The 17,293-nt window shown below is 45.1% G+C and overlaps 1 protein-coding gene across 2 annotated transcripts in view; it reads left to right on the plus strand.

The window, feature by feature from the left end:
- Positions 1-12,128, plus strand: part of LOC114634821 (microtubule-associated serine/threonine-protein kinase 4) — a 166,609-nt gene extending 154,481 nt beyond the window's left edge. For both annotated transcript variants that reach the window (XM_028783425.1, XM_028783428.1), the window contains 3 exons: positions 2,551-2,687; positions 5,228-5,409; positions 5,716-12,128. In XM_028783425.1, the coding sequence (XP_028639258.1) occupies positions 2,551-2,687; positions 5,228-5,409; positions 5,716-9,626 (4,230 nt within the window). In that variant the 3' untranslated portion in view covers positions 9,627-12,128. The remainder of the gene's footprint in view (positions 1-2,550; positions 2,688-5,227; positions 5,410-5,715) is intronic.
- Positions 12,129-17,293: the final 5,165 nt, after the last annotated feature.

Raw genomic sequence — 17,293 nt, forward strand, 5'->3', positions numbered from 1 at the left:
AGTGACCCAACCCTCGGATCTGATTATAAGAATAAAGACTATACATGGAAATGGCTTTAAAACTAAATTGTATTTTTAAAACACCAGGTGGCATCGTTAGCCTCCTACAAAGATATGAAAGTCTGAGCCAGGTGTGATGGGACATAACCATCATTCTAGCCCTCCAGTGGCTGACAAGGAAGGACTGACACAAATTTGAGGCCAATGTGGGGCTACCTTGTGAGTTCTAGGCCAGCCTGATCTACAGTGTTTGACTGTGCTTTTAAAAAAAAATGGGGGGGGGCAGTGTTGAGATGCATTTGAATACAGGCTCTGGTGGCTCATGGGATAAGTCAACCCTAGTGATCATATGGAGGTATGTGTGTACTCAGTATAGGAAAGTGGAAAAGAACACCCATGAAGGATGAGTCCCAGCTGCCTTGTTGCCCCTTTCATCCATCACAGGGGACACGGGCAGGTGGTTATAATGTCACTGTAGCATCATGGGTTCAATTTATGAAGATCTCCTTCTAAGAATCTTCAGTACTGAATTTTCCATTTGGTGAAAAATAGACCAACCTCTCCCATTAAAGTAAGTGTAAACGTTTTAAAGTTCTGCATCTACATGGAAGACACACGACATGCATCTACATGGAAGACACACGACATGCATCTACATGGAAGACACACGACATGCATCTACATGGAAGACACACGACATATCTTTCTGTTGGAATTCAGACCCCGTCTACCTACAATATTTTTGCAAATCTATTATTAGGTGGGAGATTATACTTCTAAAATGATATGTGAAGAGCTATGAAGGCACTAATAAAACACTGTGTCTTTTCAATAATAAGCCAGAGGTAAAATATGAACAAAGAGCTCCCTGAAGGTGGTCAACCTGTGGGTCATAACCCCCTGGGGTTTGCCAACTAGATATCCTGCATATCAGATGTTTACATTAGTGTCCCTAAGGGTAGCAAAATTATAGTTTTGAAGTAGCAGTGAAATAATTTTATGCTTGGGGGTCACCATCACTGTATCAAAGGGTCACAGCCTTGGAAAGGTTGAGAACCACTGCCCTAAAGAAACATAAATAACTAATGAACCATCAACTCAGAGAACTGAAACTCAGAAATGAATAATAGTGAGTAGACACCGGTAGGCAACCAAGACAAAGCATGACCTTAGAGAATCTCCAGTGAGAGGTTTTCAGACATATAAGATGGAAAATAGAGAGCCACAGATATGACATTAAAATTGTTGATAAGATATGCATATATTTATACATGCTCAAAGAAAGACTAGTATGCTCTAGGGATGATATAGCTTTGTAATTTAATGCCAGGGTGTTGCTTAGCATGCACTGAGGCCCTCAGTCTGATCCTCACACTTCCTACTCAGAAACAATTAAAACCCAGCAGGAAACAGATTGAAATATCATCAGTTGTAGCTTAGTGGAGATTTCAGTGATTTTTTTTCTTTTACTTATGCTTCCCATTTTTTTTCTTATAATAGCATGAGATACTTCCCAATCAGGGGAAAGAAGGTAGATATCAGCCAAGCAGAGATCTGCTTTCCCAGTCTCTGTTCCCACAACAGTTACCTTCCCATTGCTCAGTATGGCTTAGAACTTAGCGTCTAGGAAATCATCCTGGTGTTTTAAAAAGCCCTTATTCTTGGGCTACTTCTCATTTCAAGTTTATCATAGCCACCTGACTTTGAAAGACTGTATTCATTCCCTGGCTGTTATGACATGTAAGAAGAGATTGTAGGTACCAGTCTCTGCCCACCTGACCCGGCACCCCTGGGCCTGGCTGTATTCACCTACATTTCTAGGACCTGCCAAGTAACCCCACCCCGCCAAGGTGAAGTGAAAGGACTCAGAAGCCCACCAGGAATTATGTCGCTGTGCATGACCTGGTTAGAGAGCTTTCCCCGTGGGCTGGCACATAACTCCCCAGCTCTGCAAGGTGACAGGTTTTATGACAATAAGAGAGGAACCTTCTAACATCATTACAAATAAAAGTCTCATTCGGTTCTGTCGCCCTATGATTTCTAGGTCAAAGAAAAACATGAAACAGAGAAAGAAGGAAAATATATCAAGCAAGACCAGACAGCTCCCGGGCACATTTATATTTAATACATATGGATGAAGATAGCTGTTATTTATAGAGTCCTTTCCATGTGTCACTTGATGCTAAAGGCTTTGCAAACTCTCATTTACTCCTCTGCTGAGCTCTAGGAGATGGTGGGGTCCTGCTGGGAGCGAGTATAGTCATGAGAAGCAGCGTAGGGCAAGCAGTCCTACTGATCTTGGATTTGACTCCAATATATGGACTCCCACCTACAGCCCACTCACCAAAGAGACTTGTTACATTATCTTCTCCCCCATTTGGATTGGCAGGACCTCATGGGTCCAGCATCATTTAGCAGCAGGAGGCGCCTTTACATGATGAACCCATCTTTTTACTTGTCTTTGAATCTTAATTCTGATCTTGCGTCTTCACAACGTTTCTTTTTAACACCACCTCAACTTTTTTTTTTTTTTTTTTTTTTTTTTTTTAGAGTGGGAATAAGGTTTCAATCACCACTACCCCATTTGAAAACACATCAATCAAAACGGGACCAGCCAGGAGAAACAGTTACAAGGGCCGGATGGTGAGACGAAGCAAGAAGTCCAAGAAGAAGGAAAGTCTAGAAAGGTAAATTGGGTCGGCCGTCTTTGAAAGGTTGTGTTGAGTAAAATATATTCCTTCTCAAATATGTCTGAGAAAGATAAGTTTCACCACGTATGAGAAATGCTATGCCACAGTTCACAGGAGACATTCAAGTTCAATGGCATTGCATGTATAGCAGACAGGAGTTATTGATCTCACTGTATATCGATTGCTGTTAATTGTTTAGCATGTATGGGCACCATGAAAAGTCCTTTGCTGGCTTAAATTTTAGTTTTAGTGTGTGTGTGTGTGTGTGTGTGTGTGTGTGTGTGTGTGTGTGTCTATGTGTACGTCCACACATGGCACAGTGCATCAGAGATCAGAGGATAGCTTTGGGAGCTAGTTCTCTCTTTCAACCTTAGGCTCAGGGGACTGACCTCAGGTGGTCACACTCCCATGGAAAATACCTTTACCTGCTGAGCCATCTCAGCAGCTCCTCTGTATTTTGTTCCTCTTTGTGGTATTGTTGCTGTTATATTTGTTTAAGCCTTTAGACATCGTATCAGGAGAGTTGGATTTGACACACTTAGCCATCAGGAAATTTTCCACATGAAATCTGCATTTAAAATAAAATGTCCACTGTGTGATTAAGGAAGTCTTTTTTTTTTTCTTGTCTGTTTTTTAATATATCGAAAAAAAAAACATATTTAAGCCTTTCAAATAAGCCTGGAATTAAAAGGCCCTGGGGGACTGAAGTCTAGTGAGGTGATACACATTGGCAGACGGGGAAGCACCGAAAGTTCTATGTACAGACTAAAGCATGTGTGAGCCTGGCTCTGGGAAAGCGTGTTTCTTTCCAGTCTAGGCATGGCTCCTTTGAGCTACCATCGTCAGGATCCTTTGTTCACTGGAGCCTGAGTCTCTTCATTCTGAGTTTGGAGAGAAATATAAAAGAAGTGATCTAATAAAAATCCTTTATTAACTCCCAAGCAAGAAAACATATAGAGCCCATTTGAGGAAGAGATCCCTGCAGGAGCCACTTAAGTACTCAGACTGGTGGGGGTCAGGCAGAGTGTGGTATTAGAAGGTAGAGGTGATTTTATGTGTTTAATTCTAATTTTATGGTGATGTTGAGGTTCTTTTATTTGGTTTAAGTACTGGGCATTGTGCCTGGGCCTCCTGCACATAAGCAAGTACTCTACCACCGAGCAATGTCTTTGGTCTTCCTTTTACTTTTTGCTATTGTTTTGGTTTGAGATGGAGTCCCGGTTTCCCAGGGTGGGCTTAAATTCTCCCGGTAGCTTTGTTAAAATTAATTTTGTAGCATCAACAAGCCTTAAACTTGAGATCCTCCAGCCTCAATGTGCCAGGATTACAGACCTGCACTTCCTGACTCAGTTTCTCATTTTTCATGGTTGGATAACAACAGATAAGCCCCAGGCCTGAAAAATCTAAGATAACCACATACACATATGAGTTATAGAGGGTTATGTACACTGCAGAAGCGGAAGTAGAATCGGGTACGGGAATAGAAGGCAGTCATTCTGCAGACTGAGAAGAAAGCAGAGCACTTCTTCAGGGCTTACAGAGCCATCTGGCTTCTTTCTATGTGTATGGGGTTCTGCCTGCAGGTATGTCGATGTAGCATATGCTTGTCTGGTTCCTACAGAGGCCAGAAGAAAGTGGCAGGTTCCCTGAAACTGAGGTTAGAGATGTAGCACCATGTAGTTGCTGGGAATCAAACCTGGGTCCTCAGAAAGAGCAGCCAATGAGTGCCCTTCACTGCGGAGCCATCTCTCCAGCTCCTTGTGTCATTTTGTCCTCAGTGTATCTGTTTCCCTTTTATACAAGTTCTTAGATCATTCTGGGTTTCTTGAAGGGACATTTTATATTTTCATGATTTCTTCAGGTTACCCAGGAAAGTGTTCAGTTTAGTTTGTGTTTAGTATTATGACAGCTATCTGTGTAAGCTTACCGGGACTGGCTTAGGCATCTGTGGTAAAAGTACTGAGTGCAGCTACAGCACTGATAAGCCTTGGGCACCCATGCTTTTTATTTTTATCATGAATTCTTTTAACATTGAGTGTGCATCTGTATCTGCTGCCCGCTGATACAATGGACTCGGCTTCACCTTGCTCTGTGCTTCCCATGTAAACACAGCATACATTGTGTGGGGCATATTTAAAAGTTTACAGTGGACGACAAGCACAGCAATCAGCCCTCTACAAATAAAAGCCTCTGCCCCACACCTGTTACCATAAAGTAAATCTATACCCAAGTCAGTAGTCATTGGGAGAAAAGTCTTATCTTTTGATTAAGTCACATCAATACATACAAGGCATAAATGTACTAAGAAGTAGAGTTTTAATATTTTATAACTTGCTTACTGTTTCTTGCTGTTTAGAATTAAGCCATTCTTCATGCGTTCTGTCAGCTTCCTAAGAAATTGTCTGTACAGAAGTGGCATGCTGCCATTTAGTAGGTCGGCTGTCTTGTCACCGGGTGACAGGGTGGCGCTGAAGACTTAGCTCTCATGAGGATTGTTTTAAGGAGGTTCTGAGCCATGTGCTCCTGTCTTCACTCAGGAGGAGATCTCTCTTCAAGAAGCTAGCCAAGCAGCCTTCTCCTTTACTCCACACCAGCCGAAGTTTCTCCTGCTTAAACCGATCCCTGTCATCTGGAGAGAGCCTCCCAGGTTCCCCAACTCACAGCTTGTCCCCACGATCTCCAACACCCAGCTATCGCTCTACCCCAGATTTCCCATCAGGTGAGTAGATCTTCTAGCCTAGACAGTCCTAGAAAGGAAGGTATGAACCGGGCAAGGCAGAAATCGGGAAGGAAAGCAGGCTGAATGGCACATGACAGACAGCACTCACAGAGAGGACACAATTGGGGATCATTCTATCCATCAGAATAGAGTGGGTTAAGAGGGCTGTGGGGAAACTTGTGTAAGAAGCCTTCCCTGAACTTCTGGGACCAGAAGTTGACCTTCCCCAGACCAGGATGGGATGGAAGTATAGGAAGAAATGGAAAGACATCTGGTTGCTCACGGACTCATGTTTTCCACCCACAGGTACAAATTCCTCCCAGAGCAGCTCCCCAAGTTCAAGTGCCCCGAATTCTCCAGCAGGTTCAGGGCACATCCGGCCTAGCACCCTCCATGGCCTGGCCCCTAAACTCAGTGGGCAGCGATACCGCTCCGGAAGACGGAAGTCAGCTGGCAGCATCCCACTCTCCCCGCTGGCCAGGACACCCTCTCCGACTCCACAACCTACCTCTCCTCAGCGTTCACCATCTCCACTGCTGGGACATTCACTGGGCAATGCCAAGATCACGCAGGCCTTTCCTAGCAAGATGCACTCTCCCCCGACAATTGTCAGACATATCGTGAGGCCAAAGAGTGCAGAGCCACCCCGCTCCCCACTGCTGAAACGGGTGCAGTCGGAGGAAAAGTTGTCACCCTCCTATGGCAGTGACAAGAAGCTCCTGTGCTCCCGCAAGCATAGCTTGGAGGTCACACAAGAGGAGGTGCAGAGGGAACAGTGTCAGCGGGAAGTCACACTGCAGAGCCTGGAGGAGAATGTTTGTGATGCACCATCCCTCAGTCGTGCCAGGCCGGTGGAACAAGGCTGTCTGAAACGCCCTGTATCCCGGAAACTGGGCAGACAAGAGTCTGTGGATGACCTGGACCGGGACAAGCTGAAGGCCAAGGTTGTAGTAAAGAAACCAGAGGAGAAATATGAATCCCACCAGAAACCTCACAACCTTGGTGGTGATTCAGAAAGTTATGCCCTCTTCAGGCTAGAGGAGAGAGAGAAAAAAGTATACCCCAAGGGGATGGAAAGGTCAGGTCATTTTGAAAACACATCAGCAGAGTCACCTTCTGTGAGCAGCCTGCTGAAGGACACTCTTCACAAGCAGGCCAGTGTGAGGGCCAGCGAGGGGGTAACCTCAGATGGGGCAGCTTGCAGCCTGGCACCAGGGGACCACAGCCAATCTCTAGGTGACTTTAAACGGGCCTCTGCTTCTGGCATCCTCCATGATAGTGTGTGCCCCATCTCTGACAGGCCTGCTCCTGTAAAGGTTGACTACTCGGAGAAGGTCTCTCAGGCCAAAGAGCTCCTTCGAAGTGAGAAACTAGACAGCAAGCTGGCCAATATTGATTACCTCAGAAAGAAAATGTCATTGGATGACAAAGATGACAGCCACTGTGCCATCCTGAAACCCAAGATAACATCTAGCACCCATGAATGCCTGCCAGGGAACCCCGGACGGCCCATGGCTGGGCAACAAGAGACCCTGCCAGCCTCTGAGAACCGGGCCTACATCAACAGTACCCACACATCTCAGATGAGTGGTGTTTCCTTTGTTCCTCTCAAAGCCTTAGCTGGCCGGGTAGAGAATGGAGGAGAAAAACCAGGCTTAGCTGCTCCTGAGTCCCCTGTCAGGAAGAGCCCCTCTGAGTATAAGCTAGAGGGCAGGTCAGTTTCATGCCTGAAGCCGATTGAGGGCACACTGGATATTGCTCTCCTGTCTGGACCTCATGCCTCCAAAACAGAGTTGCCTTCCCCAGAACCTGCACAGAGCCCCAGCCCAGGCATCAATGTGGGACTGTCGGTGCCACCAGCTCTTCCCGGTAGCAGTGGGAAAAAAGGAGACTCCACCAGCCTGAGAGAGCCTTCCTCAGCCAACTTAAAAGTGAATAAACCTTACCTGCTGGAGTCTCGGTTCCTACCCCCGAGCCGGGCTCTCCAGGACTCTCTTACAACTCCTGGGCCAGAACCAAAGTCAAAGCAAGAGAGGAAGGTCATTCATTCTTCTGCCAGGAGCACAGCATCTGTCACAGAGAGCAACCTCCAGCAGAAAGAGGGTGGTCCCACAACACACCAAGACCGCTCCACTGACACCAAGGTCCTCGCTGGCCCAGGGCAGACCCTACACAATGTGGACCTACCCAGGCTATGCACACGTGCCCCACTCCCACCAGAAGGGACATCCTCAAAGGAGAAGCCAGGTCTGAAGGAACCATCCGCAAAGGTGAAAAGTGAGTCATCTGCCATGAGGGATGATGGACACAGAGATCCTTGTGTGAAGCTGTGCCCTGCAGACACTGGTAAAGCCAGTGACAGTTCCAAACCCCTCCCTTCCGGGGGAAGAACCCACCCTGATTTCTACAAGCCCACCCAGACTTCGGAGAAAGCATGGGCATGCACAAAAGCAAACCACAAAGATAGCCAAGACGAGGTGAAGTCCCTGGCCAGGGAGGACTCAGCTTCACTTCTGTATGAAAAGGAGATAGGCCGGGCAAGAAAAGGCCCAGAACCCAAACCAGATGTTCCCAAACTGGAAGTTCCTGCTATCCGGTGCCCTCCTCAGCCGCCAGGAATTGAGGGTGAGAAGCGTGAAAAGCTCTCTGCTGCCGCCTCTTTGCAGAAACAGGCTTCCAAAGAGCCAGACAGGAAGGAACAGGCCCCGCAAAGGTCTGGAGGCAGTGGCCCCCAACAACCCTCATCCACCAAAGAGCTGTCTAACTCAGCAGCCTGGCAGCATGGTAGTTCTCCAAGTCACACTTTAAAGAAAGAGCTGGGGGCCAAAACTCCTGCTGCAGAACCAAGCACCAGCCTTCAGGACACTCCTCGATCTGCTACAGCCACCACCACTGCCATTGCCACTACTACTACCAGTGCCGGGCACAGTGACTGCAGTAGCCATAAGTCCCGGCCTGGCCCTGACCCCAGCCCTTCAAAGTCTAAGCATCAAGACAGGTCCCTCTCCTCACAGAAGCCAAGTGCTGGGTCTGCAAAAGGCAAAGAGCCTGTCACTCAACCCCTAGGTGGTTCCATCAGAGATGGCAAGGGTGGTGGCAAGGGCCCATTGGACATCTGTTCTGCTGTCCTGTCCACTCAGGGCAAAGCAAGTGATGTACTTGTGCAGGGAGAAGGGAGAGTCAGTATCATGCTCCACACTGAAGGGAGTCCTCTAGATGCCAAACTGCAAACCACCAATGGAGGGAGTCCCCCAGAGATGCAGGAGAAGCATCTACCCAGACAAGGACATCCAGGCCTCAGCGAAGCAGCAGACCAGAAGCTTGTCACTGCTGGTGAAAAGCAAAGCCTGTCTCCAAAGCATCCCAAACCATCCACTGTGAAAGATTACCCCAGTCTGTGTAGACAGACAGACAAAAGCCCAAGTCAGCAGGCTACCCCTGGGGACAGGAAGGCAGAAGGAAAGAAATGCACAGAAGCACTTTATGTTCCAGCTCCAGAGGGCTACAAGCTGGAGGCCAGCCCTTCCCTCCACCATGGTGAGTCTGGACTCAAAGGCCCAGAGAGGCCAGCCATGGGCATGGGGAAGGGCTTCTCTGAGTCCAAGGGGAAAGGGCCTGGTCCCCAGAAGCCACTGGCTGAAACAGGCAAGCCCAGCGGTATGAAACGGTCACCCTCTGCCACTGTTCAGAGCTCTCTGCGCTCAGCTGCTCCCCCAGAAAAGTCTCTGAGTTACTCAGCCAGCTTTCCTGAGGCCCAACCTGGAGTGCGAGAGGTCACCGCAGCCAGCAGCAGCCCCTCATCTGCCAAGGCTATAGGGGGGACCTCAGAATTTACAGCCCCCAGCAGCAGGGACCATAAGAAGCTTCAGTCTGGAGGAGATGGCCGAAACCAAATGATAAAGAGTGACTCTCTGCCCACCTTCCGCCTCTCCAACTCTGCCCTGGAGTCACATTTGCAGGATCCACTGGTGCCCAGCCCAGCAGGCCACCGAGACAGGGCACTGTCAGTAACTGCTGCCACAGGAGAACCCAAAGGGAGAGAGCTTACCCAGCCTCCCCCAGTCAGGAAACAGAATGTGGGCAGGGAGGTGACCAGAGCACCCCCAGCCCCAAGCGCAGATCGCTCCCTCCCTCTTTCCTCAGAGAAAGACTTCGTGGTTCGGCAGAGAAGGGGTAAGGAGACCTTGCGGAGCGGTCCTTACAAAAAAGCCTCCTAACCTGCAGCTCTGGTGACAGGGCTGTGAGATCCAGCCCAAGCGTAGCTGTGACTGGGTCTTTGTCACCTTACAAACCAGCACTGTATGGGAATGTCCTCCAAGCAGAGCCTGGAGGCTCACCGAGGATGAGGAGCGACAGAAAAAAAAAAAAGGGAACTTTCTTCCAGATGCCTTCCCAGTAGTCACCGGTAAAACTGTTGCCAGATAGTGTTTGTATAAAACCCGCCTTCCCAGCGGTGTGTGGGTGAGGAAGAGAATCTCTCTGTACATAACCTAGCAATGTGTTTGGTTCGGGATGTAGAGTGTGTACCTTGCCGCTGACCACTTTGGTGACCGAAGCTTTTCTAAACTGAACATACTTGTTTTTACCACTTAACCATAATGTAGTAATAAAGCAAAAGTGGTCAGACTTGGGGGGGTGTGAAAATAGAAACCCACCCGGAACTGCACGTGTACACATCCACCTGTGTTTTGATCTGTGGTTTGAGAATCGTTTCAAGGCTCCATTTGTAGAAGTAGAGTTAAAGATGAAAGGAAGCCCTAAATACAGTAGACGGTGAGGGTTTTTGTGTGTGTGTGTATATATTTAACCAGAATTTCTGATCGTACTGAATCTGGCTACCTGTATTTCTGAGCTGCTGCATTTGGACCCCTCCACTAGGAGTGGCCAGGACAGGGGGAGCTGGGCATCTATTTCACAGCTCTCATAGGGGACATTTTGACCCTCAGGTCCAAGTGGCCAAAAAGACAATTGTCCTTGTCTCTGGGTTATATGTCTGGTCTTCACCGGAAGGCACACAGGGACTATAAACACACTGCAGGTCAGCTTTCTTTCTTTCTTTCTTTCCCTCCTTTCCAAGCTCTTACCCTCAGGCCTTTATGCTGTGAGTCCAAGAAGCACATGTTTATGGCAGGTGCTGTACCAGCCCTGCCGTTGAGGAAACAGGAAAAAAATCACTGGCTGCACACAAATCTGCTAGCCCTTAGGTGGAGCGATATGCGTTAGGCATTGGAAGAGATTTTAAATTTGCTTTTGTCAAGGAAAAGGAGGGGGTGGATTTGGCATCATAGCATATATATTAAAGAATAATCAGGACATCAGATACATTTTAATACATAGCTGGGGCCTTATGTTGTAGATGAAGCTTGCTGTTTTTAGCAAGTTCCTGGGTTTCACATTCATCTCTGACGCATCAAGTAGCTCCGTACATTTCATAACACAATCTCTTTATTTGTATGCAAAAAAAAATTTACTGTATTAATAAAGAGCATCATTTTGTAACAAAGAGACTGGAGCTATTTGGTGCTTGAATGTGAGCATCGTTTTTACTTTTGCTAAGCCTTATTTAAATTTTGTATACCATGAAATATGTAGAACTTGTCAGATCATTTTAGCTCTGAGGGTTTTTCTGGGTTGTTTCTGTTGTTGTGATGGTCTTTGTTTTGTTTTTTGGTGGGGTTTTTTTTTTTGGTTTGGTTTGGTTCGGTTTGGTTCTGTTTTTTTAACGGCTTGTTTTGAATTGTAAGATGGCACTTGCTGACTAAGACACAATGCGGACACATTTTTTATAAGATGCTTGGGATCCATAACAAGACTTTGTTCTATAAGAGAAAAAAAAAATTACAAATGACTAATGAATCTAGCTCCAGACCCCTCAGGGGGTGTCCTGGTGTCTGTACACCATAGGATTGTTTATGTGAGCACAGCCCTGTGGATTGTAAATCACCTAGCGAGGTTGTAAGCACTCCAGAAACAAAGGCATCACATCACCAACTGCTTGGGTTGCCCTTGGTTGCAAAGCCAGTTGGTGATGGAAAAAGGAAAGGAAAAGGGAGTTTCCACTCCACCCCTGTCTCCCCACCCCCAGTTCCAGCCATCCCTCCATCACTACATTAAAAAACTGTAGAACAAACATATTTTTTTACAAGAACTCAAATGGGTCTCAAAAAAAAATAAAAAAAAAGATCTCCAAGCTCACAATGCATATCTGGTTGGCAGATCTAATCGCCCAATCATTCTCCACTCAGACATCAGGACAGGTCTGTAGTAGTTCATGGTTTACAGCCTTTGCTTTTTAACTGTCCGGTTTTCTTTAAAGCACAGCTAGCTGCTTGTTTACAAAGGATATTTTTTATCTATGTTTTGTACAGTGTATTATCATTTTGCCAAATTTGTTTTTGCATTTTGGGTAAGTAAAGGAGTACTTAAGGTTGCTTACATGTGATACCTGTTCGTTGTTGTGAACTCTCCCCCAACCAGCTGGTAGAATTTCTCCCGTGTCCTCTTTGGTCAGTCTCTGTGTGGTTGTAAGACGTGCCCCTTGGTAGTGCTCCCAGCCGTAGACTTACCAGCTTCAGTTTTTAGGATCTGTGCAATAAAGTGTTTGCAGTCTTATTTTCTCTGAGAAATACCCCCCATGAATGTCATAATTGTTGTATATTGAACAAATATTTATACTTATGCAGTTGCATAACATTGAATAAAAATTTAGCATGAAAGAAGACTGGTGTGTTTTTTCCGAGTATGTACAGATACACGCCATGTACACATGATCCCTTGGGTTCCCTAGGAATGCTTTTCAGTGAGCGGAATGGTGTGGGCCTCTTTTCTTTTTGCCCTACATGAATAGTTTGTTCCTCAAGGAAAATCTTCTAGCTTATTCCTCCTTATCACCCCCAGCCTTCCACAGAATATACCAACGTACCCACGGATACTCACCACCTTCCCAGCAAAGAGGTCTCATCTCCCATGCTCTTTAAGATCCCAGTCTAATGGTTACACCCTAGTTTCAGAAACCCCTTTCCCGGCTTCCTTCTTTACTGAACAAAGAAGCATTTGCACTTGATAGTTTTCAGACCCCTGTCACTCTTGATACCAGGGTGTGGCTTCCACATCCTGTTCTCGATGGTTTGAGGAGTGCAGTGTTCCATAAGTAAAAAAGACTGCTTCCCAGTATCTCTTATGTGGGACATCACCATGTCCCAGTACTAACCAGTATTGTCCCACTACTAACCAGTATCCCCCAACATGACTCCCTTTTAATTTAAAGAATCCCACTATTTTTCTTCTCACACATGTATACCCATGTGAACACACATACACAAAAATCCAAACACGCACTCCTGCTCCCTAATGTTCCTTCCCTCCCTCAAACCTGCCTGTGTTCCCCATCTTTCCCCACATCCTAACTTTCTACCAATAGGATCTCTCTCTGGTAAAACAAAACAAAGCAGCAATAACTAAAACAAAACATGTCTGATCAATTTCACAAATGCTGTCATTAACCCCCCTCCCCACACCCCACCTCCACTCTCCTGCCCTGAGCATCTTTAGTTAGTTTGTCATAGTCTCTCCCCAAAGTGACTCTAGAAGCTTCCTAAGTTTCTCTCTCTCTACTTTCTGCCCTCTACTGTTTCGCACAACGACCCTAGAGAGATTTTTACACATACACATACACAATACTGCTTTAAGTATTTGAAAGCCTCCCTTAAGCATTCTTTTTTAGTCTATCTTTTAGGGACATTTCCTATTGTTTTAAGAAAGTTTCAGGTTCCCAATACTTTATCGGAGGTTTCTTTAGTTCACATTTCTAGAGCTGAAAGCCCAGAATTGGCTGGTCCCGTTTGTTCAGCCTCTGGCCAGAGCTTCGTGGCAGCGGCTGTCAGAATGGTGGAAGCATTTGCACAGAGATCATATAACAAGCTGGGAGGCCAGGGAGACTCGGAAGCCGGGCTTGTTCTTTTCTATATAAAAAGCTACCCTTGTGAGAACAAACCAGAGCCCAAGACAACTAACTACTACCCCCTACTAGGGGTGGCATTTCCAGTGTCCTGTCTACTTTTTACTGGGCTTTAAAAGCTCAGTGCTGCCATCTTGTGGAAGGAGCTGCCAGCATTTCATCACTTTCAAAAGTAGCAGTGAATAAAGCCCCAACTAGTGAATATGCTTTGCCTAGGATTCCAGGATAGGCCTTTCCCAGGGGGCTATGGAATTCACTGCATTATCTTGGAATTTTCTGTTCCTATGTGGATCTTTCTGAGATCCAGGCTTCCTGTTTATCGGTCCACCTTTTTTCTGCAACCACAAACATAGGAAATAATATTTCCTGAGCTGAATTGAAGAAAAAATGTTAATAGTGCCTATCATTGTTGCAGCTACGTCATGGGAGTACCACATTATACACTAGATGCAAATCTTATTCAGACTGCATCGTTGAGTTACATGCTGTTTCACTGTAGCCGTTAGGAAACCATGACCCAGAAGACAGAGGTTAAGAGGCAGTCTAACCTTGACTTACAGGCCTATGAGTTGACCTTCTACAGTCTGACTGGGCATCACATGCCCTCTACCTCCAACCAGGTCTTTCTTCCACCTTCTCTTTTTGTAAATTATAATATGAAAGGGGTCAGAATCACAACATATTTTTTTTTGCTTGCATACCATAATTCCTGCTGAGAGGCATGGTTTTATACATGAAAATGATCACTTTACTGGACCTTGGTACCATGCTATGAAGAAAAAAAGCTGAGCCTCCCCATGAAGGAAAATCTCTAGAGAGTTTTAAGCACACACATTTCCAGAACCACTAGTTGCCACAGCAGTAGTTGTTACTCAGCCAGTCTCTAGTGAGCATATAACGCATTAGAAGAAGAAATGAAAGACCAGAGTTCCAAAGGTACTTACTCTGTTCCAGACTGAGCAAAATTAAAGAGCATTACAAGGCAGACTCTAGACTGCTGTGTTCCTGTGAGTCTAGTCACTGGGATGGAATTCCCTGTGTTATGTTTTAGCATCTACACAATACTGTTGGAGATTTTAAAAGATGCATTCATCTTTATGTATATAAGTTTGAGTGTACATACACATACACAACCCTTGTTTGTATGTCCAGTGTCCATGAAAGCCAGAGGAAGGGTATCAGATCCCCTGGAACCGGAGTTATAGACAGATGAGCTGCTATGTGGGTGCTGGGAAGTGAACCCAGGTCCTCTATCAAGAGCAGCAAGTGCTTTTATAACACTGAGCCGTCTCTGCAGCCCTCATTTTTTTAATTTTGTAAATAATTGAAGCAATCGAATTTATCTTACAAGATGAGGACTATATCCTTTCTTGAGCCCAAGGCATTGTTCTTAGTGAATCTCTAATGATGAGGCCATAGCTTTCAGAAATTATGAATTATCTTTTGGCATAGAAATGAGAACTAGGGAGAGAAAGACCTATGAGTATCATGCTTAGATAAATAAGAAAAATCACTTCCAAAACCAAAAACACTATTCTATTCATGAGAGGAGATCATATTGGCCCCCAACAGTCAAGCTCTTCTAAGCCAGCAGGCTGGCTTATTTCATCCCCAGCATGCATATGAGCCTCATGGGACTCTTTCATGTTCTGCCTCAGACTGCTGGGTAGGGTTAAAAATTCTGAAAAATCTAATAATCTCTTCAGTGAATCAAATGCTACTCACTATCTGTTTGACCATAGCAAGGAATTACCAGACTGGCATATCTATCTCCTCAAATGTTCTGAAATACAGTCAAGGAAGAGCAAAGACAGAACATTGTTTGAGTCACCTCCTCACTCCATGAGAAATCACCAATAGAGCATTAAGATATTTGCCATTTATTAATGAAAAAAACAAAATATATTACCCATACAACTGCTAGTGCAATTACCTAGAGTTTAAGGACCCTGCCCATTCAAAATGGATCCAACAATGCCTGTATCCCCTGACTTCAAAACCAGCTAGAGGCTGAGGTTCTCAGGTCCTACTTCTGCCCCACTAATTTTTCTACATTTAGCCCACTTGTTTCTCCATTAAAGTTTGAGACATTCTGTTAGCATTTCTTTCCAGACTTCCTAGAAGAAAGTTACTTTGGGTCTTTATCAAACATACAGATTCGAAACTGCATCTCAAAGCCATTGATGTAAAAAATCTCCAGGGAGGGGCTGGGTAGATGAATCAATGATTCAGCAGTTAAGAGCGCTGGCTGTTCTTTCAGAAGCTCTGATTCCCACCACACACATGGCGGCTCACAGCCATCTATAACTCCAGGCTTCGGGACCCGATGCCCTCTTTTGACTTCCAAAAGCACTGCCACAAGTGGTGCATAGACATACAGGCACATAAAACACCCACATACACTAAATGCAGTCTTTAAGGTGAGGTTTTCCTTGTGTTTTATTCTGCAAGAAGTCTGGAAAATGATTTGTAATCATTCAATAAGATTCCACCTAATCCTTCTGATTAGGGCTGGTCTAGAAGTATGCTGACCATGTGTTCAAACTTGGCTCCGGCCAGTGTGTGACACTACTGCTTTAGACCCTTAGGTAGGAGATGCTCATAACTATCAATAAGGAAGTAACTTAAATGTTTGCTTACCTACTTCACCTGCTTAGTGATGTCTGCCACCTGCCATCTAACTTGTGCCTCCACAGAACCCTTGGACTAGCCTATGGTTTTCCCATTTTCCAGGCAAGGAAACACCCCTACACATGCTGACAACCTTTCCAAACATCACCAAGTGGCATAGGATGCCAGGCTGCTCTCACCAAATTAAAACACAATTCTTCCTTTAACACAGAAAAAACACATAGAGTGCTAAATTACAACCTTTAGAATTGGTGGAAAATCACAAGGCAAAGGAAGATGATCGCTGTCTATAAAAGGACTCCTTTATTCTAATTAATCAGCAATTTCCCACCTAGCATTTTTGGTTCCCAACACAAATGCAACATGAAGAAATCTAGCTATATCAATTACAGACACATATGCCCTTCAGTGAAGGTCAAATGTTAGGAACTCAAATATTAGAAAATATTAGGATGGTGAAGTAATACTAGAAACTTATTTCCTACTAGTATGCTTAATTCATTCATCAAGACAATACATGTGTTCTATTCCTCTCTATTATAGTTAGTATTACACACACATCATACGTAAAAGCTAGATGTGAACAACACGTTGGAAAACCTACTTTCATTACTTTCTGCATATTTGGAAGCCAGTTGTCCTAAGTCAGGGTCATATTCTTGAGGATTCAGACACCCCAGACTCCTGACTAGAATCATTAGCCCCTATCCTTACACAGAAAATATGACAACATCTCAATGAATTCTGAAACCACAAATTACAAAAGACAGGGTCTTTCTCATATCTGCAGTTGAGAATAGACAGTTGATCTTGTTCAAAAGAGAATTTCTTATACCAATCACTTAAGTTTACTGGTATTTATTGAACAAAGAAAACTACAACTTGAGTCAGGCAGGATTTCTATTCCTGAAAGTGATCAGACAACAGTGGTAGAAAAAGAGAAGCAGAGAAAAGATCACTGGACACAAGTTAAATCACGTAGGCAATTAGTTACAGAGCAAGTTGTTTCCAGCTTAAGCAATCAGCTGTGTTCAGGGCCTTCTTTTACTAACCAAACTCGCCTACTATGATTGAACAGTAGTGTTTTGCTTCATTGGCTTCTGTTCTGTATCCAGGCTACATCCACAGTCTCTCACAAATCTTATTCAACAATTCCCACTGTATGAGAACCTGACCAAGATCTAGACCAGTGCATCCACTCTCAGGAGACATCATCTCTAGAAAATGGTAGCCTCATGATCAAACATTTGAGTTGTCCTTCCAGGCTAGAGACCAGTTACATCCCATCAGATGGCT

Source organism: Grammomys surdaster, unplaced genomic scaffold (genome assembly GCF_004785775.1).
Source record: "Grammomys surdaster isolate TR1022 unplaced genomic scaffold, NIH_TR_1.0 99, whole genome shotgun sequence".
NCBI lineage: Eukaryota > Metazoa > Chordata > Mammalia > Rodentia > Muridae > Grammomys > Grammomys surdaster.